At 38.5% G+C, this 27,032-nt stretch overlaps 1 protein-coding gene across 2 annotated transcripts in view; it reads left to right on the top strand.

Moving 5' to 3' along the window:
- Positions 1-27,032, top strand: part of LOC131251240 (uncharacterized) — a 61,023-nt gene that overhangs the window by 22,889 nt on the left and 11,102 nt on the right. Inside the window, exons 3-5 of one of the 2 annotated variants that reach the window (XM_058251849.1) lie at positions 2,815-2,908; positions 3,826-4,025; positions 19,261-19,372. In XM_058251849.1, the coding sequence (XP_058107832.1) occupies positions 2,815-2,908; positions 3,826-4,025; positions 19,261-19,372 (406 nt within the window). The remainder of the gene's footprint in view (positions 1-2,814; positions 2,909-3,825; positions 4,026-19,260; positions 19,373-27,032) is intronic. The other variant, XM_058251850.1, reaches the window with a different exon arrangement.

Here is a 27,032-nt window from a genome sequence, read left to right as displayed (position 1 = left end):
CGAGTTTGAGTCCGAGTCTAAATTTGAGTCCAATTCAAGCAGGGTTTTCGAGCAACAAATTTAACATATATTAGCTGTATTAACATATATTAACAATTTTAACATATATTAACATATTAACAATTTCTATATTAACATATATTAGCTATATTAACATATGTTAGCTATATTAACATATATTAACAATTTCTGATATATATTAGCAATATATGATATCAATTTCTGAAATATATTAACAATTTATACAAAAAACTAATAATAATAAACCAACACCACATAGTACGAGTCGAGTACCAAGTCGAGTACAAGTCGAGTATTGCCCAGCTCATACTCTACTCGTAATCAAAACGAGTATCAAACTCATGCCGAGTCGAGTCGAGTCGAGTAATTCCGAGTCGAGTTGAGCGAGTAACCGACCTTACTCTGCCCGTGTACAGCTCTACGTGTGGGCATACAACTTCCCACTCAACTCAAAGGTCCTCTAATGCAACTATATGCGTCTAAATGGGACTAAATGCTCCTATAAGACTTTATATGAGGGAAACTACGCAACGCTCCTAAAATTCCAACAACATAACTGTCCAAACAGTTTGTTAACAGAAAATTCAGCAATGAAAATTGGGGAATTTCTGACAATAGAAAATTCAGCAGTCTATGTTGTGAATGATGGGTCCTAAACAGCCCTATATGATGAAATTTAATGCAAAATAAACGCGAGTAAACTAAATCCTAAACATGCAATGCAATCCCCTATGAAAAACCTAAGCTCTGATACTAAATTTAATGCAGGACATGAAAATTAGATATGATGTGCAAGATTTCTGGCTTTAGATCATAATAATTTAGAAACAATCATAATAATTCCACATCCCACATAAAGTCAAGCATTTAACAAGGGGAATTTATAGGGGTCCAAGCCTACACATGTTTTTTTTACCACACGCACACACACCCCCACACTCACACTAGTGGAATTTCACCACTTATAGGTACTCGAACCCTTGACCGGGAGTTGAAACTCCTGAGAGTCTACCACCCGGGCAAGTGTAAGGACCTGGGTTTTTTTTTTTTACCACACGCACACACCCCCCCACACACTCACACTGGTGGAATTTCACCACCTATGGGTACTCGAACCCTTGACCGGGAATTGAAACTCCTGAGAGTCTACCACCCAAGCCTACACATGTTAGAGCTGAATCAATTAAAAATTATAGACCAAACAATGCTCAAAGGATAGTAGATTCATCCACACATGCAAAGGATTATTTCCCAATCCAAGGGATTCTTATGTTTCAATTCGGGAAAACCTAGGGTTTCAAAAGTGGAATAGAACTTGGGGATTTGAGATGATCAGATGATCTAGGGTTAGGGTTATGGAAACAAGGCGAAAGAGGAGTGAAATAGAGACGAAAGGGAACTTGTGATATACCTGCACATGTGGACAGCAAACTGGCTTGACGCACGTGCATGGATGGAGGCCTGTACGTATGTGGGGCCCACGAATTTGGAATTGGCCAGCTAGGGCCTAGTCGGCCTGGGATGGACCACCTTCCCTCCAAATTTCAAGCCAAACGGATGATCGTTTTGAACACGGTGCTCCGCCGAAGTTTCAGCCCTCCTCCAGGGCCAGATTCTGAAAATCTGCTGTAGGGGAAAGATTAGCTGCAAACGTGGGTGGATTTGATGAGGGGATGACTGTAGGAGATGAGGAATGTGAAGGGTAGGAGATGGGAGTGATTTGAGATGGGTGTGGCTTCGCACCACGGTAATTAGCCCTTCGAAGAAGGGAGAGTTTCACACCCAATTGGGTTTTCACAACTCAGAGAATTAGATAAGCATGAAAACGCAGAATTTTATTAGTCATCTTCAATGAGAAAAAAGACTACAAGGGGTGCCTATTTATAATAAAATCCTATATCCCAAAACTCATGTCATGTGCGTAACTCATTACTTAGAGACGAAGTAATCACAAATAACATCTAATCAAAGTAATCTAAACCGTCCATGATGTTCTTGATAACACTAATAACCAAAACTCATAGACTCATAGTACTAGATCGTTTGGAATGGTGGGCCACGATCATGAGAACCCATGGTGGGATTCACATGATGATTGGGTCCACTCCAAGGAACCAAAACGCAGTCCTCTAACTAGGAGACCCTCCCTGGACGTCGTCATCGATCCAGATCGATGGTGGGGCCCTCCTTGCGTACGTGCGTAGGGGGGGCGTGCATGTGCGCGTGATGTCCCCATCATAAACTAAGATCTCTCCAATGAAAATGTGAGAATAGAAAGTAAACCCTTCATCTCAAATGGGTGAGATCCAAAATGTCATTGATATATTTATACATACGCAAGTGTACTAAAAAAGACGACAGTGTCTATGACTTGCCCAAATCAAAGAACATCCGTTGGTACAACGAGCAAAAGAATATAAAATAATGCATAGTTTACATGTAGTGACTAGTGAGAATACAAACAAAACCTAAATGGCTTGAAGAATGAACCATGAATTGCACCATCACTACTGTTGGTCAATATGTTGATGCACAAAGGCTCTAGAGAAGGATAAATTTCATCTATGACCACTTTTGCAAATCAAAGGAAGACTTCTCATTTGCTATATCTTTTTATGAATATTTTTATAGTTTATGAGCTATGAAAGGAGAAATTGTTTCAATTCATATCCGTAGCCTTCATTGATGCCTGTTTCTTAGGGCTTCTTTTGATAGCTAATCAGTAGTAGAATACTATTAGATTCTTTCTTCTCTTTTTGTCTTCTCAGTAATCTTTTATGCTTTTCTTAACAGCTGTTGCAAGTACCTCACTGGAACTGATGAAGAAGGATATGAGTTGTTTGAGAATGAATTTGGAGGAAATACTCAAAAGAAAAAATGAATATCGGTACTAACTATACTCCTAGTACACATTTTTTGTGTGATATGACCGTCTATTGCTCGTATGCTACGTCCTTCATCATCATCGTTACCGTCTTTACCCTTTTTCGCAAAGTTTCGGGGTTCGGTTTTAAAAGGTAGATCAAAAAATAGTTTTACAATTGGCTGCCCACTAGACAACCTTCATATGCTATGTTCTTAACAACTAAGAGGCTAGTTATTCTGTAGCTACATCCCATTCTATCAAAACAGAAAAACACTTTTACTTAAATATTGGGGGTGGACAACATTAAGAAAAGCAGCCACCTGGAGTAGGAAAATGCTTGCAAGGACAAAGCTCTGACAACCAAACTGCTTTGTTTTCTATCATCTGTCACCAAGTTGGCTTTTCTGTTAATTGTAGACCTAGACATGACTGTGATAGGATATACAGAATTTAATGTTTGTTTACTTGCATTTTCTCATTATATTCATCCATATCATGTTATTTATTTATTGCTCAAGATGCTTTCATAACCAAACTTTTTTGTTCTACATCCCACACTCCATGCCCTATATTCCTTAAAGGAATTCAAATAACAAGGTGGGCACATAAATAGTAATATATAGACACGGCCTATCATTATATAATTATGAATATATGTACATTTACTGATTGTCCAAAAAATAACTTAAAACCGTCGCTAGCTTAGTTATAGACTATATATTGGTGCTTTGTGATTACTCTGGTGTAATGATTGAGCAAAACTCTACATTGATTTTCTCACTAGCTTAGTAGAAATATTGCTTCACATTTTCCTTTTCCATTTCTACAGGTTTGGATCTTGTTTTGGCCTTTGGTTTTCTTAACCTTGTCTTACCTAACAACAAAAATAAAAAGTGACAACCAGATCATAATTTTATTTTATATTTTTTTTTAATTAGGGAGAAATTCATTGTTCTATGTGGAAATTTCCAGAGGGACATTGTTAAGGGAGAAACTGAGGAGTTATGGGCATTGTTATTGGACAAAGAGGTTCTTGAAAACGAAAAGTTTATTTTGAATATGAAAATTAATGCTCTAAGAAATTCAACGTCAGCATTTGTTGAAGAGATTCTTGAGGAACTTCACAACTCTAACTCAGGTAACCAAATGTTTTTTGTTTGCAAAGTATGATTTATTTCCATGATAGGAACAGATGCAATTCTTTCTTTATGTTTTCAGTTCTCATGCTGGTTCTCACTATCAATATGTATTTAACCACTAAGGCCATATTTCTAGATTTCACAGTAATGTAGTTCATATTTTTTTAAAAAAAATTTTCTTATTGTTATTAATCGAGTTGATTATTGTGCTTAACTTTCATGCTATATTGTGCAGAACACTGAGTGAAAATTGAATATTGATCTTTACTTGTTTTGTTTCTTGCAAGGGTTTTTGGGAGTTTAGTCACCGGTCAAGGAGGCATAAAATTTAACAAAATCATGAAGAATCTTTCAATCTTCTCCATATTCTACTGATGTATTCTGCTGATGTAGAATATGGTTGATTTCATTTAATGCTAATGTAGTGTAGTCATGTGGATTGTTACGAGCAATGTTTTAAATATCGACGATATCAGCTGATATATCCCACGATATATCTTGTATCCCACCTGTACGATACGAAACACACAGGTAGTGCTGATATATCCCACACGTTTGTTCCAGTGAACATTTTCAATTTTCGTTTTTTGTTGAAATTATGTTAAATCAATGTCAAATGGTTACAAATCCACTGGTTCTCCATGTTTTGCATGAAAAATCATGAAGTCAAGGCTTTGATTTCAATATCCATTGGTTCTTCATGTTCTCCATGTTTTTTTTTTCTTAATTTCAAATTTTCCTTCGACTAGCTGTCAATCGAGACTAATTTCAAAGTATTTAGGAGTATTTGATGAAATGATCATCACATACACTCTAATTTCGAAATTTGAGTGTAGGTGGCCGGATTTTGGGAAAATTAGGGAAAATTTGAAACTTCCCTAATTTCTCCTAAATTGCTTACAATGTTGCATTACAAACATGAAATCAAGCATTTATGAGGGTTGATCTGCTGATTTGTCAGTCCTTGTCAATTTTCAGAAAATAAAAATCACTTTTTTAATTAAAAATTATTAAAATATATTTATTTTTTTCGAAACTTTCCTTCAACAAGCTATCAATTGAGACTAATTTTGAAGTATTTAGGAGTGTTCATCACATACACTCTAAATATTATGCATTCAATTTGAATATAGTTGCATTAGTTTAGTTAGACAATGCATAGCTTAGGACCTTATACAAAGGAAACCTATTATGTGTACTTTTTTGAGATGTTATGATTTAAAAGTGTGTATTAAGGTCTTTTTTAACAATTAGAGTTGTACATGAACCGAGCTAGCTCGGTTAGCTCGCTTGAATCGACTCGGAAAAGCTCAACTCGACTCGGATTAAAACTGTGTTCGAGCCGAGTCGAGCCAGTTTTATTGAGCTCAAAAAATTTCGAGTCGAGTCCAAGCTGGACTAAGCTCGACTTGACTCGGTCTTAAGCTCGAACCTGACTCGGTTCAGCTCGACTCGAATTTTTAACTAGGTATATATATTTCAAAACATTAAAAAAAAAAAAAAAAAAGCCCTAACCCACTCGAGTCTCAGCCGTTCTCCAACGCCCGACCCTAAAAACCCTAACCCACTCCAGCCATCCAGCGGCAACGCTCGACCCAGACCCTATCAATCTCTCTCCTGTCATCTCTCTCTCTCGCCATTCTCCAACGCCCGAACGGCGATTGGTGACCACTCTCCTCTCTTTCTCACTGTTCTCCAGCGCCCGAATGACGACCAACGACTACTCTCTTATACTCTCTATTCTCTAGCGTCTGCCTGGATGACTGACAAATGAAAGGTACTCCCCCGTACTCTCCTCATCTCTCAATTCTCCAGCGTCAGTCCAATTAACGGACCCCACCCAACCACTGGCCTGGTGGGTATGGCCCAATCGAACAGTCAAACCCCACCCGAAAACTCGAACTTGGCTCGAACTGGACCGAGTTGCTGACCAAGCCGAGCTGCCAATTCAGGCTCGATGACCGAGCCGATCCGAGTTCGAGCTAAGGTATCTTGCCAGCCGAGTCGACCCAAGCTGGGCAAAGCTCGACTCGAATCGAGTCGTGTACACCTCTATTAACAATCCCTAAAGTTTCATTAAAAAATTCAACCATTTCCCTAATGTTTCCCCATGTTTCCTAAAAAGTACGATAAATTAACCGATACAAACGATATATCCTGCGTGATAACCGATGCATATCTATATCCCATGGATGCAGTATGTAACGTGATAAATATCAATATTTCGAGCCCTAGTTATGAGTATCCCTGGTATTATCGATAATATCCCCGATTAAGGTGAACTGTTGTGATTACGGTGGGTGTAACGATCCCCACCGTCACTGATACGATTATAGGCCGTATCGGCCGATATGAGGCCGTAAAGGCTGATATGCCCCTTGTAACGATCAATTTTTTTTGGACAAAAAAATCTGAAAAAATATCCATTAAATATAGAAAATTCTAAATATTCCAAATATGCATTCATTTATAATTTTGAACATGTTTATGGTGGTGTAACAGTCCACTCTTTGGTGATAAAGTTGTATCGGGCCGTCTGATAAATTTAGACAACCTAGAATTGACTGCAAAACTCATAAATTTAATTTTCTAACTATCTAATATCAATGATATGTATATGTGTGTGTGTGTGTGTGTGTGTGTGTGTGTGTGTGTGTATATTAGAATAAATGTAATATTAAAACATCTCACATGTGTAGGTGTTTGCTATTATTTTTCATAATTTATTCTATATTATATACCTGAGGACTTGCATAAATTACAATGTTCATTCTATTTAAAGTCTTCTACATGTCAGAGACTTCTCCTATCCTATGATTCATGTCCTATCATCCTCAAGTCAAGATATAAAAAATAAAATAGTAGTGTCTGAAATACTCCCTTGCAACTTGATTAAGGATTACTTATTAGTTGTCAGGGGAGTTATTTTAACGTATAAATTCGGCAATGTCAAGTGTGTGCTTGCTTGGTAAATGTGTGGGTAATAGGTATAGCAATACTTACTTACCTTAAATGTAAGTAATGTTTATAAAAATATATACTTACCATAATAAAATTCCTGAGTCACCACCAAAGTGAAAATTTTCTTTGTTGCGGTTGCTCGACCTCTACATCATCGTCATCGTCAGGCTGCGATTGTGGAATAGGTACTGCATATCCATAATATCCAGTGCCAGAGGGAAAGACCAAGTCAACGAAACCAAAGGATGACTGATCCTGACTAGGCAATGACTCTGACCTCGAGTAAGGATATCCACCAGTGCCTGTCAAATAGCCATACTGGTACCCGTACGCAAGCTGTTGAGATTGAGAATATGTCTATGATGAGTAACTTGGATTTGGATATGGATATTTATAATCATATGGACATGGATCAGGAAGACTACTCCAACATGAATGTGACAAAACAGGCTCTGTATAACCATAATCCCGTTGGTCATAAGAATATCCATCACAATACCTGGGACCATGAGCCTGCTCATGTTTCGGACCTCTTGGTGCACCACTAGACCTAGCCTCCTCCTGCTAGCTGTGTCATGACTCAATACACTCATAAGTTCGACCTCGTGTACCTTGTTGATGTTCATCAGCCTTGCGATCTGTAGACGGCTGTATGGTGTATTTGGCAATACTAGAAGTGGGACCAGCATCAGATGTGTCACCACCACCACCGTCATGATCATCCGCTCAGTCTTGCTGCTACTACTGCTTGTACTCTTCCATTAAGCCGGACTTTGCATGAACTCTGCCCCTTTCTTGGTCCAACACAGCTGAACGACTCTCTTGCTGCGCCTACGTATTATTAGGTCATTAACTCCCAATTCTTCACTATCCTCTTTAACATGCTTTTCCATTGCTTTCAACTAAGGTAGAAGTGGATCGTCCTCATCATAAATATTGTCCAAGTTTATTGGACAGTAGTCCGTGTCACTGGCTTCGGTAATGCTCCTATGATGCCGTCGCATTCTTAGCTTCATATTGTAGTACATGAAGACAAGTCTATCCAACGTCTTACTCTACAATCTATTCATATTCTTTACATGAATAAGTGCAAAACAACTCCAGTTCTTTCGCAGCTAGAAGAAGATGTTGTCTGACTCAAAACTTTTACTGCGATTTTTTAGAGAGCCTTCGTACTCTCTCTGAAATTCATCCATCATTCGTTCGGTTACAACCTAGATATCGCATGCTGTGTAAGAGCATCTCCAAAGCTACCCTGGTGATTTCCAAATATATCTAATTCATTCAACGCCTTTATTTGTATATTTAAGTCAGGCTATAATCTCTTTATCACATTCTTTAGCCCAACACAAATTTCATTATCCATAATAAATGATTGGGTATATCTGTACCTAGGATTTACGTAGTAACCTGCTACATGAAGATCGTGATTGAGTTGTGTTGTCCATCTCTTGTCGATCATCTTCCAATAAGACTCTCAGCTTGTACAATCACGTTGAATTTCCAACTTCACCTTATCTATGGCATCGTAGAGGAAGCCCGTGGTAGGTATTTCATTAGTTTCAATAAGACGGAGTACCTCATTAGTGGCTCCATCCCCTTTAGGATCATCTAGACCTTCTTTCAATATTTGTTGTCCCTTATAGTGTTTACAACATCAACCGGTGTCCTTAGTGTCTTCTTCTTATGTTTTGTGTTGAGCCAATATCAAGAAGTGAACATCTCACTCAACTCTCTCCTATACTAGTAGAAACTCTCCAAGGCTATAACGTTTGTTACAAATCTAGTCATCGTAGGCCTCAACAACTCTTGCCCCTTTGCGAACTTCCTCATTATTGCAACTACTTGATTATGGTTTAAATAAATGCCATCACATGTCTTGCCCTTTCAACCATTTCCTTAACACTCTTCTTCTTCCCAATATCTACCAATATACGATCAATACAATGGGTTGGTCTCTTTATCATCAACTTTTGTCCTGCAGCCTTATATGTTGCTTTGTTATCTGTCACAATTTACACTTCTCTCCAATCTCATCCATCACTTTATCCATTAGGGAAAAAATATAATTAGCATTTTTTGTTTCTTTCGATGCATCAATTGACTTATGGTACACTGTTCCCAAGTGGCATTGTACCATGAAGTTGATCATGCTGCGTCTGGTTGGGCCAATCCAACCATCGCACATGATCGTGCATTATCTAGCCTACCATATAGGTTTAAAGGTAGCCACGTATGCTTTCACATCCGCATACTCTGCATTTGTCCATTTCCCCCTACTCCCCCTAGTCATGGGAGCTTTAATTCTTTCGATTGCTTCTGTTGTTGTATCAATTACCACTTGCCAATACGGAGAATTGGCCGCGTAAGGGAGTATGTTAGCATGTATAAATAACTTTGTTGTTGCCCCTACCTAGCTTCTCAATGGAAGTTTTACTCCACATTTGTTTTATCTTCTTTTGTTTAGTTGACTCTTTCCTAAATAGGATTGGATCAACAGAGGGTGTCCTGGGCTCATTTACTTCTTCTTCCACATGTATAGGGGCATCACGTGAAGATGTCTCTTGTCGGTTGCGAAACATATGCTGCCCTCCCCCCCCCCCCCGGTGCCAAACATGCACCGATGTCCCCTCATATCATGAATAGACCCCCACACACCAAGCATGCATCGACGTTCTTCCTTTTCATGAACAAAGTGCAAGCTCTCTCTCCTAACTATAATTATTTCTCGATTTGAAACTTCATCAGAATCAATAATATCTTCATTACGAACACCCATATATTCAGGACCAAATACCTCATGTTGGGCTGCCTCTAGAATCTAATCTTTCTTCTTTTGCACATCAGCACATTTCTCCTTCGACTCATACAAATTGGCTTGCATTAAAGTCATTATTTCTTTTGGTACTCTAGTACATCCCGTAACTTGATCCTTTCGATGTGCCAAATGTTGTTTGAGTCGCATAATTCCACTAGTTATTAGTAGAGCTGTACACAAGTAAAGTAAGCTCGGTGACTCGACTCGGAATTACTCGACTCGAAATGAGTTTGAGCTGAGCACGAGCTGATTTTTGGTACTTGAATAGATTTTGAGCAAAGTACAAGCTGGGCAGTACTCGATTCGGTACTCGACTCGTACTCGACCGGGGGTATATATATATACCCCAAAACAAAAATACCCTAACTCCCAGTCACTTTCAGCCCGCCCGTTCAAAAAAACCCTACGCCCCTCCCAGCGCCCATTCAAAACCAAAAAACCCATCCCTCCCATCGGCGTCCAGCGGACCAGCACTCTCACCCATTGGCCCGTCCCTCTCTCTCTCTCTCTCTCGGTGCTAGTCCCTGCCGCTCGTCCCTGCCCTGCTTGAAAACTCAGACTCGACTCGGCTCGATATCTGCTCGAACTCAGACGAGCAGAGCACGAGCTGGGCATCTGAGCTCAAAGCCCGAGCCGAGCTGAGTACTAGCTGGGACTCGTGGCAGTGCGAGCCGAGCATGAGCTGCGCAATACTCGGCTCGGCTCAACTCCTGTACAACTCTAGTTATTAGTCTATCACAATAGTTGCACCTCATTTAGTGCCTATTACCACCTACCCTCTGACAATGTTGCCATCCAATATCCTCACTTCCTTGTTGTCCAAATCCAGACATTTTCTTAGGTAGAATGGCTTATGTGAGAGTCTACTTGATTCTCTAAGTTTAAATACAAATTTTATAGGTGAATGAATTAATTAAATCTGAAAACTTAATGTAAATATATTAATGAAATAAAGTTCGAACTTCTGAATATAATCAATAAAGAAAAAAATTTAAGTTCTAAATCCTATGAAGCTCCAAAACATATCCAAAATAAGAAAATGTAAACATAAAGTCACTAATCCGAAAATAAAAATAAATAAAAAATCAATTGCATAATATGTTAAATGTACATTGATATGTTCTACTATGATTAACACATCATATTCAACTATTAAAAATGAAAAGATTGAAAAAAATGATTTTTTCTAATTTTTCAAAATAGTCCGAAATTTTAAAAAAAAAAATTAAAAGAAAAAGAAAATCAGTTGCATAATATGTTAAATGCACATTGATATATTCTATTATGATTAACACATCATATTCAACCATTAAAATAGAAAAGGATTGGAAAAAAATGATTTTTCCGAATTTTTAAAAATCGGTCGAAAATAGTCCCCCCCCCAAAAAAAAAAAACAGTTGCATAACATCTTTAATGCATATTAATATGTTCTACTATGATTAACACATCATATTCAATCATTAAAACAGAAAAGGATTGGAAAAAAATGATTTTTCCTAATTTTTAAAAATTGGTCGAAAATAGTCCAAAAATTAAAAAAGAAAAGAAAATTAGTTGCATAATATGTTAAATGCACATTGATATGTTCTACTATGATTAACACATCATATTCAACCATTAAAACATTAAAAAATTGGAAAAAAAAAAGATTTTTCCTAATTTTTAAAAATTGGTCGAAAATAGTCTGAATATATATATATATATATATATATAATCGGTTGCATAATCTGTTAAATGCATATTGATAAGTTCTACTATAATTAACACATCATATTCAACCATTAAAAGAGAAAATGATTGAAAAAAAATTATTTTTCTTAATTTTAAAAAATTGGCCTAAAATAGTCCAGAATTTTTTTTTAAAAAAATAGAAAATCAGTTGCATAATTTGTAAAATGCACATTCCTATATTTTAATTTGAATAACGCATCATATTCAACCATAACAATAGAGATTTTTAAAAAAAATTTAAAAAAAAAAGGTATAAATACGTATTTTTGAAAATTTTCTGGAAAAATAACCCATGGAACTTTGATTTTAAAAAAAAAAAAAATCCTTGAAATAACTTGTTTTGATCCTCAAACTCAAGCCAAGAGTGGTCAAAATTTGCAGTAAAATAGTTTATGAAAGAATTTGGAAGAGAAAAGTGCCAAAAAATGAGAAAAATCGCAACTTGAAAAGATTAAAAAAAATAGCCTTTTTTTTTTGTGTGTGTGTTACTGTCTAACCGTTACGGGGGTAACGGTCGTTATGGCCCCATAAAATCCCTAAGCTTTTAGACACCCATTGACAAGAAACTTTTTATGCGTACTCCTTTTTTGCAAATATACAAATGTCTGTTTTAGAATCTCCTCAAGTTTCATTGAGAAATTCCACCATTTTCCCCATGTTTACCCAGTGTTTCCCTCAATCAACGATACATTTCTAGATATTGGCGATATTGATAAATCATACATGTTTCTGTATCCCCAACCATTGATAGATGTAATGATACTGATACTATGAACACCGAGTGCAAGTAATAAAACTACAAACAATACATCCAAAAGCTAAAGATTAAAATTTTATTTATTTTTTATTAAAAAAAAGCACCTTTGCCTCAAACCCATGGAGAATTATGATGTGGCTTGAAGTCATCCTCTCCATCCACACATGCACAAATTCATACATACATTGATTCATCCATGCATCCATCCATCCATACATACATGATGCATCCATGAATACATCCATAAATCCATCTATCCATCCATACATGCATACATACATAGGTACATCCATGCATCCATCCATCCATACATTCGTACAAACTGGTGTTTTAAATAGCTACGCTTTGTAGCGTAGCTTAGCCTTAATGCTATGTAGCTCATGAAAATAGCTTAAGTCATGTGTAACTTACGCTACATGATAATTTGTGTACGTTACACGCCATATAAACTACGCTATACGCTATGTAACTCACATTACAATTTATTTTTTACTACAACATTAAAATCAATTAATGTTTTCAATGATATTTTCAATTAAATTAATTAACTTTTCAATGGTTTTAGTAAAAATAATATAAGTAACAATATTAAATCAGTTTCATTGCTTTCTTTACATTTACACTTAATCATTACCCTATATTATTTTAGGTTGAGTTTAGTTGCACCAAATATCATCAAATATTGTTAAATTTTATTATTAATAAGTCTAATTTGGTCCAAAATATCATGAAATTAGTGCAACTAAGTGCAACCTTGATTAAAAATCTAGAAGTAGCGTGTAGCTTACATAACACGCTATGTAGCTTACGCCTCATGCTTCAAAGGGGTGAACGCTACGGTGCACACTATTCGCTAGTTAAAATGCTGGTACAAACATGTATCCATGCATATAGGATACATATATCCATGTGTACATGCACTCACACACACACACACATCCCGCATCCATCCTTACATCCATCCATCAACCCGGACATACATATAATCAATACATGCGTGCATGCACACACACACATATGATCCATACATATATACATACATTCATACATATGTAATGTACATGTGTCCATGATCCATCCATCCATCCATATATGCAGGTACACTCATTCATTCATACATATATACATACATACATCAATGATCCATTCACCCATCCATACAAGCATGCATACATACGTACATACATGCATCCATGATCTTTCCATCCATCCATCCATCCATCCATATATGCAGGTACACTCATGCATTCATACATATATACATACATACATCAATGATCCGTTCACTCATCCATACAAGCATGCATATATACGTACATACATGCATCCATGATCTTTCCATCCATCCATACATAAAAGCTACATTACATACACCCATACATGCATGATACATGCATCAATGAATCTACCATACATATTTACATACATGTAAGAAATAATTAATGGTACAACTTAATTATTATTTTCTCATAATACACATTTTTATTGCATTTTGTTAACTATTAAATAATTGAAAAATATTTTCTTGGGAAAAAAGAAATTTTCTAGCCAGTCAATAGATTGGCCAACACTCATAAATATATATAATTTGCACAATTTTCACATTATTTGTCACTCAACAACATATATTTTGAAATTAAGCAGATTTTTTCCCCCTGTTTTCACACCTTCAAAAAAATAAAAAAGAACTAGGAAACTTGTGTCAATTGATAGGTCGGCCACCACTCATCAACGAATCAAATTTCCACACTTTCTCATTTTAAGGGGTAAAATGGAGGAAATTAGGATTTGATCCAATTTCCACCACTCAAATGTTGATTTTTTCTGCCGTAAATCCTTCTCAATACATGACAATCATGCATAGACATGAATTTCTATGCAATCAATGCTAACGTCTCTAAAACAAATGATTTTTATTATTTTTTTCCTGCTTATTTCCTCTCTCAAGTCCTGATTTCTCCTGCAAACCTAAGATTTGATTCAAGGAAAAGTAAGATGAGTAGTTTAAAAAAAAGGAAAAAAAATCACAAGAAGTAAATTTTTCTTTGATTTTTTTTTTTTTGTTTTGTTAAAAAATAAATAAATTATTTCCTGTCAATTATTCTAGTATTTATGATAGTACTCTTGGTATCGACAATAATATTTTTGATATCAGGTACTTATATAGTTTTGCCAAAAATATTGTGATATCGATATCATTGCAAAATATCGATGATAATATTGAAAGTATAAATTTTTTTCATTTTGGTATCTGTATTGTTGGGCCAGGCGCATGCTGATAATATTGGCAATAGCTTTAACAATGACCACGATGATGATATAATAATATGTAATTTTGTATGTATATTTTATGATAGTTTTTGTTTATAGGTAGTTTCATATCTAATAATAAATATATGTGTTTGTCCGTGTAAATTTCTAAAGATATTGCATCTGTTTGGGGTTGCACAGCTAGTTGACGTTGCTCAGTGTTGCAATCTTGATATTTGGTGTCCCATCTGAGCTGGGTTTTCATGAAAAATAAGGATAGAAGTCCTCTTTTAGAATTTCAAACTAGATAGGATTAATAAAGACTATGAAACACAAATCAATCCTTGTTTCCACGGTGAATGATGATTTTTATCCTCAAGTCCATAAAGATGAAGAATTAGGATTCTTTGCAAATTATTGGTCGAAAATAACTAAGAGCTTTTCACAGGGCCTTTTTCATTGTAGTTATTTTATTCACGTTTTTGGTTCACCTTTATTCTCTTTTATCATGAATTCATGATTACTGTTAACTTTTATGATGTAGAAATTGTTAGTGCACTTATTTGCACTCACGTTTGTCAATCACGTGACTAGTTGTGTCTTGTAGTCGGATGAGTTCTTGGCAAATGAAGACCAGTGACGCAACTGGAGCTGAAGTAGGAAAAGCTACATTGAAGACGAAGAACTGCTTCTGCGATCTTAAAACCTTGCAAATAGATGATCCCAACCCAAATAGGAAAACCCTCCTAGGTCATCTATTCTAAGCCAAACCCAAGTTCATATCTTATATACCATAGTCTTGGCTTAAGCAAGTTCTAAATTGTTGAACTATTGGACAAAAACAGGAGAATATGTCCACTGTCAGTAGGACGAAGGTGCCACCAAATAGCACATTCGGTACTGCCGAAGATACCTTAGGTGTTAACAAAGGTGCTCAAAACAGTCTAGTAAGCTTACAACGTTAATTCGGTATCACCGACTGCCACCGACGAACAAAGTTCAATGCCACCGAAAGATACAGTTTTCAGTCAGCAACTTGGGGATTTTAATTCGGTACTACCGAAGCAAGTTCGGTGGTACCGAAAGTCACTTCCGTAGCACCGAGAACTAGCCATTTTATAGCTGTTTGGAAGCTTTTGCCTATAAAAATGGCTTGTAAGAACTTGCAAAAATAGTGGAAATAGACACCATAAAGTCTCTAGTGTATCCTAAGCTTACCCTAGCTCATTTAGACTCTATCCATACGAGTTTACATCCCCTTCATTGTGATCCTTCCCTCGTACGAGCATTCAAAGCTCCTATTTTATGAAGAACATTAACTCGTGCCTTCTCTAGAGTTTAAAGACCAAACCAACAGAAAAATTCTTGGTCCTTTGATACTCTAGAGCGTCCATAGGATGAATCCCTTAGGAAATCCACTCATTATCCTAGATAGGAGATTCAACCAAACTCCCATAACCTTGGTCACCTTCTAGGTACATGTTATGCAAGGTTTTTTATCGTGAAGCTGAACCAACAGGTAAATTCAAGCTATGAGATTGGGGGAGCATCGGGAAGCTGATTCAAGCTTGAGAGCGCAAAGATCTAGCAACCCGAGACAAGCTACAAGTGAGAACTCAATCCGACAAGTAAGTTTCATTATAAGAGTTCAAAAGTTTAGTCTCTTTCCTCTTGTAGGATTGAGGCTAAGAGTTTGCTATCAACAAACTTGTTTAGGTTCCTTGTGTGGGACCTTAGCCGGTGGGCTTAAAAGAAGGTGCCTTGTGTGGGACCTTGGCCGATGGGCCTAAACGTTAGGTGCCTTGTGTGGGACATTGGCCGGTGGGCCTAAACGGTGGGCAGGCTGTCCCAAATCGGTTACGTATCGGCCGTAACGGCCGAAACATAACGGTAACGGTGGGACCCGTTACACGATACGGGGCCGTATCGGCCGATGTCCTGATTTTGTACCCGTAACGGCTGTTACAGGCCTAGGAAAAAAAAAAACTTACCTTTTTCCTTTCTTTTCTTCTTCTTCTTCTTCTTCTTCTTCTTCTTCTCTCTCTCTCTCTCTCTCTCTCTCTCTCTCTCTCTCTCTGTTCTTTCCCTCTTTTTTCTTTTCGGTTTCCCTCTCTCCTTTTTTTTTCAGGTGTACCACACCAGCTTAGCTATTGTAGGTATGTGTCATGCTAAGACGAGCGTTGACACTCCTCGAGCTCCGAGTTGTACGAACGGTTCAAAGGAGATCAAAGTTATATGGGTTCCATAGTGATGTATTTATTATATCTACACCGTTCATCTATTTTTAAATATCATTTTAGAGCATTACCCAAAAAATGAATCGTATCCAAAGATTGTCTGGACCACACAAAAATAGCAGTGGAGATGATGATTTTCACCGTTAAACAATTCGTAGGCCCACCATAACATTTATTTTCCATCCAATTTGTTCGTAAGGTCAAAAAGACCTGAATGAAGAGGAAAAAAAAATTTCATATTGATCCAAAAGTTCTGTGATCCCAAGAAGGGTTTCAATGGTAGATGTTCAATCCCCCACTGCTTTTTGCAGTGTGGTCCACTTGATAATTAGATCTGTATTATTTTTCGTGTCAAGCCTTAAGACGAGCTCGTCAAATGAATGGACGGTTTAGATATAACACATACCTCATGATCAGACCCACAGGACCTGCTTGCGTGAAATGAATGGACTGCGTGCGAGTTACGCAGCACACTGCACATTTTATTAAAATGTACACGTGCCACATGGGCCCCACCATGATGTATATATTTTATCCATGCCGTCCATCCATTTTGCCACATCATTTTAGGTTATGATTCAAAAAATTAGTAAGATCCAAATCTCAGGTGGACCACAGCATAGGAAACAGTGGTTATAGAATGCTCACCATTAAAATTTTCTTAGGGTCCACTATAATGTTTATTTTCCTTCTAACCTGTTAATAGGGTCACACTGACATGGATGAAGGGAAAACACACATGTCAGCTTGATCTAAAACTTTTGTAGCCCCAATAAACTTTTAATGATAGTCGTTTAATTATTGTTGTTTCTTATGGTATAGTCCACCTGAGCTTTGGATCTGCCTCAATTTTGGGCTCATGCCCTAAAATTATTTGGCAAAATGGATGGATGGTGTAGATATAACACATTCCTCACGAGTGGGGTCTAAAAAACTTTGACACTCGTGTGCTACACTTCACAATCCGAGTCCTACCTAATTCGGGCCCTTAAAAAATTTGTACATTAGACATGTATTAACTTAAAATTTACCAATTAAATTATGGACTGTAATTGCTAACTCAAAATGCCAAAATTAAATTGTTTGAATAGTTTTAATTGTTAATTTGTGGACGCTTATTTTTTAAAACAGGGCCTTTTGTTTTTTTTTTTTTCATGATTCACTATCCAATAAATGTCCACCAATTCACAAGTGGGATAATGCCAATAAATTGCATGAATTTGAGGCTGATTTGGGGCATGAATTGGTCCTCCAAGTCAGCCCCAAATTGGCAACGCGATCTACCTGAATTTAATTTCATTTTTTTAAAGAACTATTGGGAGAAAGATATTAAATTGTTAAGTATATAAATTAGATATTTAGAAAATTAAATATATAAATTTTGTAGTCAAATTCAGGTTGCCTGGTTCAAAAATTAATCAGACAGTCCAATACAACTTCTCACCAAAGAGTGGACCGTTACACCACCATAAACATGTTCCAATTTATAAATGAATGCATATTTGGAATGCTTAGAATATTCCGGATTTAATCCATATTTTTTCATATTTTTTTGGCAAAAAAAAAAAAATTTGCACCATTACGGGCCGTTACGCTCCCGTATCACCGTTACGCCCCCGTATCTGTATCGGTTTTGGAGGGCACCGTTACGCCAACCGATACCGATATGGGATACCTTGACGGTGGGTTCTAGGTGTAGGACCTTTACTCTTGCAGAGAGCATAAATTTGTGTCCTTAATGTAGGACTGTAAAGGTTATAGGTGAACCTATTTAAAACCTTTGATAGTGAAATCCGGTGCACTCTGGGATTGAGTGTGGATAGCCGAGAGTGAAGTAGGCACGTAGCCGAACCACTATAAATGCTTGTGCTTGGAATTGTCATTTGCGCATCTGTTTAATCATGCTTATATATGCTTGAATGTTTAATTTAGTATACATGATTGAATGAATGCGATTTATCAACAGGAAGCACATTCCACACACAAGCACACTACACTTGGCTAGTTATTATATATGCATATCTCTAATAGCCTTTGTGATTGGATCCTCTAATTGGCTTGGAAGTCATTAGAGTTATATTGCCTTACTTTAAATTGAATAATTATTTGAGTTAGGCAATCAAGTTTTTAAATAAGAGGAAATATTTGAAAAGTCGTATTCACCCCCCTCTAGGACTAATAAAACAATTCCATACTTCTACTAGTGCGGTGCAAACCGCAATTTCAGAAATAAGTGTTTGAAATGAGCGATAAATGATGTTCTTGTGTTTCTTCATTTACAATGCATTGAAGAAGCATTACATGAGTTCAATCCTATGGAAAAACATTTTAGTATTCTCTTCATACTTCATTTTTACCACCCACTCATGCTTCTTTTGCTTGCAATACTCAAATATCATTTTGTTAAACACACCATGGTAGTTCTCTTTGAAAGTCCAAAGTTAGTATGTGTCTTGTTAAAAGTTGTAGACAAATTCAGTCTTACAGGTTGAGGTGCAATGCGGAAATTCAGAAAATAATAAACTTCTCAAGGATATTGATGACCTGAAGAACTCATTACTTGCCCTAAACTGGTTTAAAGATAGTTCTTGGTAAACTTTTATTCTTTTCTTTTGTTGTCATATTTCCCAATTAGCATGTTTTATGAGAAGTATTCCGCATTAGACTGCAAATTCTTTGTTGTGTTTCATTTCTAGTTGAAGTATGGTCTTATTGTGTAGGTGTTAGTGTACCTTTTGCTTTTTATATTTGCATATGATTCTCTCAAGTATGATAAATTCCCTTGATGTCCTCAAATGCATTCTATTGAGTTGTCATTGATATGGACAGCTGCACTTCAATTTTTGATGAAGACCTGCTAGTTTTTTTATTTGGAACAGCGGAGTTGTCAAGTAGATTTCTTATTTTTCAGTCATTATCTAACATTGGGACTTACCAGTCACCAAATCATTGCAAGACTGAAACATAATCCTCATTTTCTATCCTAAACATAATCCCTTGTCCAACTTTTCTCTAACTTATGTCTAGGGTGTAAACAACATTCAGTGATCTTAGAATTTGATTTCCAATAATTTTTGTCCCTACAGTCCCAAGTTTGGGATCGGAAGCCCCAAGGAATCTGGTGTTCCTACAACTCTATTTTCTATAGAGTTTAATGTTCAGATACATCCTCATAGAAGTTCTGCTAACATCTCTAATACGAAAAGTACTTGCTCAGGGATATGTCATCTCCTTGGTAGTGGGTCCATGGCATTAAGTAACTAATGCATAACCAATATGTTGTGTGATTCCTGTATGTAACCAATTTTGCACACGATATGATATGTACAGCTACGCAGTCCACACGTGGGCACCCACAATGGTCAGGTCCAAGCCTCGTATCAAAATTTTAAGAACTTTCTGCCATGTAGAAGGGATATGAGGTAGTTTGACGGTTGACTCGTGTGAACGCTGGGAGATCAGCGCCCACGCTAATTTAGGCGATCTTGGCTTTTAGTCCAGTTTCTGTGCGTGTTGTATGTTGTGGGGTATGTAACCTTGATTGTTGGTTTGGAGTCGCCACTAGCCACTTAATCTCAAAATCCTGCAGTCGGCTAGAACCCGCGGAATATGTAAGGTTGGAGAAATCCGAAGATCCTCCTACCTTAAATTGACTCCTGGTCTGCGATCCGGGATTCTGAGTAAGGGACCTTGGTTACAAAGAGGGAAGGTGTTAGGCACCCTCTCTGCCCATACGAATGTACGGTCTCTACTTGGTGTGGTAAGGAAATCTCAAGGGATGAATGATATGGTTGAAGTAGGACTAGGCACACGTGGATTTCTAATGCGACAAGATCCGAGATTTTGGCAAGCCACAGAGTATACATCCAATGACATGGATTGCACCATGATCAATCCGGGCTAGACTTGTGGGTTGGGATGATTGGAAGAATGCTAAGGGGTAGCTAAAAAATCTAATCTTGGAGGCTTGGGAGCTCCCTCTCACCCTCACTCTCGTCCTCTCCCTTTCTCTCCCTTGAAATGAGAAGAATTTTCTCTCTTGGAATTGTTGTGTATGAAATGTGAAGTGGATAAGGCTATTTATAGCCTTTTCTGATGGCAATGTGGTAATTGTTGGGCTTATGAAGGGTAAAAGCTGACATGGCAGCTTGGGATTGGTTGAGGAGAGAGGAATACCATGTGGCGTGCTCTCATTGGCTCTTGGAGGTTGGGGAAACGGTAAATAAGGTAGGCTGTGGGGGGGGGGGGGGGGGTAAATTCATATGAAAGTTGTCTTTGGGACAAGGGACAGCTGTTGGTTGGAGGAGACAGTTGTCTCGTACTGGGGCGGCAGTCGGATTACCACCTGAGGTAGTCCAACTACCGCCCGCAGTAGTCCGACTATCGCCACTTGGTTCGGGCCAGGCTTTGGAAGGTGGGCTTTGTTTAATGCTCTGCTTCGTCCGGTAATCTTCTTTCGGGCTTTTGGGCTCAAATGGCTATGTTTTGTACTAATTTGTATGTACGCTTCAGCCTGGGTGATAGTTCGGATTAGGGTTTAGACTAGGGCTAAGCTGGGTTTAGGGTTAGGCTGGGTCCTAGGTTTAGGCTGAGGTTTGGGCTAGGGTTAGGCTAGGATTAGGGTTTGGTTTGAATCAGGGTTTGGTCGGGATTAGGATATGATCCATGTTCTCAGATTGTCTTAGCTTTCTTAAGATATTAGCCTAGGTGGGGTGTCTACAGATGCCCCTCTTTGGCCGAGGTTGCAAGCAACCGAGCGCCAAAGCGAGTGGACACCCCACCCTTCTGGTCAGAAAAGGTAGTGGTTCGAATCTGTTGCCTGCCATTGTATCATTGTCAGTCAACTATTTGGAAAAGAGATGACTCGCACATATCATGAGGGTTTGAGGAAAACGTTGTGATTGTCGCTGCACATTGATGCAGCATTACAAGTTACCAATCACAATCCTTTCACGTCAAATTGTTAATAGCATTGGAGGGTAAGTCTGAAAAGTAGGGCCTCTGCGCGTCGATGTTGCTTTACGAGGATTCCCGTACTGTTTGATCTGTCGTTTCCTTTGCTACATAATCACCCTATGAGTATTCGTTCCGTTTGATCGTCAAAGTGGTTAGCTACCCTACGCGTGGATGCAGCCTTACAGGGAACTCACTACGCCAACTTGGACTCGATCAAACTTTCCGAACATCCCGGACTAGGTGTGTGCGAGTAATCGTTTGCCATGCAGTCTGCTGATTCTGATATTTTGGTTACAATGGATTATCGTCACTTTTAGTTTGGTTATTCTTTCCAGAGATGGATCAAATCATTTTTACTTGCATTCGTCTCATACAACTGTCCAGATATGGAGATCAGGCCAACCTTCCTTGTATCATGTATGGATTCGACCGTCCTCCGGGGAAACTGGAAGGGATCGAATCTTATTTTGCCATTTGCACTAACCGCAACTGGAGAATATGGAAGATTCCTCAGTGTACTGTGCGCCACGTGCGTTTTTTTTTTTTTTTTTTGAAAATTTTTGTTTGAAAACTATCCTCTTTGGAACTAGACTTCTTAGGGATTTTATTTGAAAATATTTTTGGATTTTTTGGAAAATATCCGTTCAATCTCGAGGGTGTGCGTCGTTGTTCTGTTTTTATTTGCGCAAATTAAGTAAACAGTCGCGTTGCCTCCACTGATGAGTTGGTGGGGCTAATGGTTTTTATTTGAAATATTTTTAGGGTTTTGGAATATCCGTCCGATCTCGCGGGAGGGCGTCGTCGTCCGGTTTTTATTGTAGAGTCTGGATCGAATAGTCAGATGGCCTCCACTAACGAATTAATGGGGCATTATTCATGATTTCTGGAGGCTTGGACTTTGGGATTCTTGAGATGGGCCTTTGAATGGTCTTTTGGACAATGGGCCTTGTGGGCTTTGAAATGGGCTTTTGGACCTATGGGCCTTGTGGGCTTTTGACTTGTGGGCCTCTGGGGCTTTGAAATGTAGGCCTTGTGGGCTTTTAATTGTGGACCTCTGGGGCTTTGAATTTGTGGGCCTTTGGGGCTTCAGCTTCCTTGGAAGGATACGGATGATTACGTACCTGGCGATGATTAGTTTAATTATATCATATGATCATGTATCATCAGTTGTACAAATCTTCTATATATATGGAACTTCAGTTGGCCGATGTCGCCTTTCTGGTTGCCTTTTAAGCCTTTTTGTTGATCTATTGTTCCTGCTAGCCCCACATGGCCATCTCATATCTGAGCTTTCGATGTTTCGCCCTACCTGCGAGGATACGGCCCGTCGTCTAGCGGTGGGGTGATGATATGGTGAGAGCATGATCGCATCGTGCCGCTTGAAGAGAAATGAGGTCTTCTACCTGCGCATCGCCTTTCAAGGATTTTTGAAACAAACGGATCAACGCTCTGTTATTACCTGCCAGAGTATTAAGCTCTCCACAAAATGCCTTTAAGTGGTCCATAGGACACCCTGTACCATCATATTTGTTGAATTTTGGTACCTCGAAGTCTTGAGGTACCTTTGCATCAAGGAAGGGGCAAAGATCCCTGAATTTGGTGGATGGAAGATCCACCCCTTGCTTCCGTAGTTTCCTCTGCATATCGCACAATTGCTCTCGGAGTTCTGTGAGTTCAGAAGGACCATATGAGAGGGGTTTTGCCCCTTGGAATTGACCAGATCTCCTACTAAAAAGAGGATGTTGGTGATCTTGTGCTGATTCTATAGGGAAAGGTAGAATGGGATTTGCTGGAGGAGGAAGGGAGGAAGCAAAGGGAGGTTGTGGGATTGAATTGTTTTGAGCACTAGGCTGTGCCGCCTGCATGCTCGGTATGGCGCCTGGTATTAGTCGAAGTAATAGCACCTGCAATGCCTTAAGGATTTGAGACATCTCACTCAAGACCGCAGTAACTGGCAAATTTGTTGGAGCTACCGGAGGTGTCGGCACCGATGTCGGTGTCGATGCTGATGCTTCAGAACAGACAAGGCATCGGAATACCTGCTAATGCTCACTTCATCAAAAAGTATTATCCTTGAAGATTGAAGGAGTTTTGATTACGAAGATTATCAGGATAATCTGTCCCAATCAAAAGGGGACAAGGTATACGAAATGATGAAAAGAAAAGTCCTCAAAAGGCGGCTAAAAGCCATGTATTCTTCTCCATATATGAATGAAAAGACGAATTCACAAGCATATGATCTCACCAGATTTATCGCCGCCTATCGCCGAGCTGATACATTACTCCATTATCTCCAAATTGATATTATCTCCAAACACCGCTTATGAGCCAATTATCGCCAAATCGATAATATCGCCAAGCTGATATGTTATTCCAATCACAAATACTATCAAACATTATCGTGATCTATCATTTACGACAGCGGAGAGCGCCCATGCGGCCAACCACGCATAAGCCCTATATTATCAACGGTGGCGATTTATCATTTACTGCAATGGAGAACGCCCATGCGACCAACCACGCGTAAGCCCCATATTATCAGTAGTGGCAATTTATCACTTACGACAGCGGAGAGCGCCCATGCGCCCAACCACGCATAAGACCTATAATATTGGCAATTCGCCAAATATCATGCAGGTAGCAGTGAAAAGCCAGTGGAGGGCGCCCATGTGGCCAACCACGCGTAAGACTAATGCCATCTGTTTAGTTTTTAATAGCGCCATGAGGGATGGTAAGAGAAAATGCCCTCTCATGAATAAATTAGACCTTGCAAGCGAAGCAAAAGCGGGTTGCAGTATGCGCTCTTTGACTTGTCCATAGATAGGCCAACCATGCATAAGACCCCCCAGATTCCTGGTTTGATTCCAGTAAAAATTCATGAGGAATGGTCCTTTAATGAACTGCCCCATCATCGATGGATTGGCGGCCTTGGATTTGGTACCCAATAAGGTAGCCTTGTGCGCCCCGTGAACTCTAGAGAGTTACTGGAGCCAACCCTGCGCGTAAAGCCTACTGAGTTCACTGCCTCGATAGCTTCACTGGGCCCCTCTGATGGATCGCAGTTTGTGAAATCACCGTCTGCGATTGTTTAGCGAACTTATAAGAGTTACAGAGACCATTCGCATAAGACCCCCAACTCCAACTACTCAAGAGTCTAAAAAACTATGATTGCTCTAACTACTCACAAGCCTAAACTGTGTGTGGTGCGCGCCTTAAATACTAACTTGAACTCTAAGATAGTTCCACCAATTGAAGACAAACACCATGTAGGGCATACTAACAGAATATGCTATACTGTTATACTATATTTCCAAGATTTATTACAAGATCAAAGCATTCTCAAATATAACATGAGAAATATTATATGCATAAAATATATGCTTTTGTTAAGGTCATGATTATCAAATTATGAGAATGCTAAATCTTATCAATATATTTGATGTCATAAAGAATTTATACTCGGAAATTGCAATGAAAAGACTATTAGAAAAAAGGAAAAAAAAAAAAATCACATATAAATATAGAAAGATCAATACATGTTTACTGCAAAAAATATATTACAATCCCTCAAAAACACCTAGTGCAGTTATTTACTTTTGTAAATCTTGCTTTAATTGCACTTGAGCAGCTATGGTGTCCAATTCAGCATCAATGACAAGCTTAACCTGATCAGGAATATCAGCTAGCTTCTGTTCCAATGAAATTATAATCGCCTCATTCTTGGAAAGCTCTGACCCTTCAAGATTTGTTATTTGGATATTTTCTTCAATAATGGCTTCAATCTTGCTTGCTTCTAATTCTTCTTGCTGAATATTTGCTCTTTCAGCTTGGCTAGTTGCTCATTAATAGCCGTCGAAGACTGTTTTAAAGTCCTTAGTCGTTCTTGAAGAGAATCACGCTCTCTATTATAACCTGAAATCATGGTTGTCACCTTTGAAGCCTTTTCCTTAAGAGACAGCAGTTCTCTTTGACAATCTAATATCTCCGAGGCAATGACTATACTTCAAACCTCATTCAGTTGACGGAGCGAAGCACAGAAACGAGATAAAGAATTGTATAATGGAGAAATATTGATTTTAGTCATCCTTGAAACGTTATCTAGTACTCCTAAGGTAGTATCCAGAGTAGACCATTGTTACGGATCTTTGAACATACAAACAGCTTTCGATAAAGCACCTTTGATTAAGACCAATGCGTAGGGAGGGATCATATCCAAGGATAAGGTATCTGAGACAGTCGCAACTGAATTTGAGCTCCCAGAACCACTTGAAGACGGATTGATTGCATGTAAATAAGAGAAAAGAACAAGTAGAATAAAAAGAAAGGCTATATAAGCTTAAGCACTCAATACCAATAGAAAGGTTTTGAGAAGGAAATATACCTGCAGCCGGTATAGAAGTAACAGAAGCAAGTACTGTCGGAGACTGTATCCTTGTAACAAAAGATGAAGGACCAGGGGCAGTCATTGGCATATCTGCCAAAGATGGTGCCCTTGCTTCAGTACTAGAATCAACAGTGGTAGGAGTAGTCGCATTGGCTAGCTCCATGGGAAAAATTATTTTACGAGCCACAGTGCTTGGGCGAGTCAAAGGAGCCAAAGAAGGCTTAGCTGTTCGACTAGACTTTACTTCTGCGGAGGGAACATCTGCAAGATCTTGATTTGCTTCCATGGCAGTGGCAGGAATACCTGAAGCAGAGAAAGTATTAGCTTCTGAGGTGGAAAATATCTCACAAGGGAGAGGTTAATAATTAGAACTGAATGATATACAAATATTCTCACCCGGTGAATAGCCATATTCTCCATAATCCAGGGGCTCTTCTTCATCCTCTATCGGGATCATTGGAGGAATAGAAACGTCTGGCTGCAACTCTTTATTAATCGTAACGCCTTCAGCAGTGATGTTTTCTTCCTCACCAATATCTATCTCGCCTTCCTCTCTATCACTTTCAGTAGAGGAACCGCTGCTAGAAGATGACGTTTCTTCTTCTGATGATGATGATGAACTTCCCAACTCCGATTCCTAAACAACTATCTGTTTACCTTTTTCTAAAGGACTTGCTTTACTAGCCGTTCCTTGCTCTTCTGTAAATATTGGAATTGAAAGATCAACCTCTTGATCCTGTTGAGACGGAGGGGTCTGGGATCGTGTCCGAGAACGAGTCATTGGAGGAAAGAAACTCTAGTGAGCCGACTGAAGAACGGGTGATGCAACTGGGGGAGCAGTCTCAGTTTCCACATTCTCTCGTCTCCCGAGTAGGAGAACAGAGAGCAGCAGTTGGTGAAGGAGGAACTTC

The sequence above is a fragment of the Magnolia sinica genome, chromosome 7 (genome assembly GCF_029962835.1).
Source record: "Magnolia sinica isolate HGM2019 chromosome 7, MsV1, whole genome shotgun sequence".
Lineage (NCBI taxonomy): Eukaryota > Viridiplantae > Streptophyta > Magnoliopsida > Magnoliales > Magnoliaceae > Magnolia > Magnolia sinica.
Note: the sequence above shows the minus strand (reverse complement) of the source record. Positions and strands in the feature narration are given on the sequence as shown.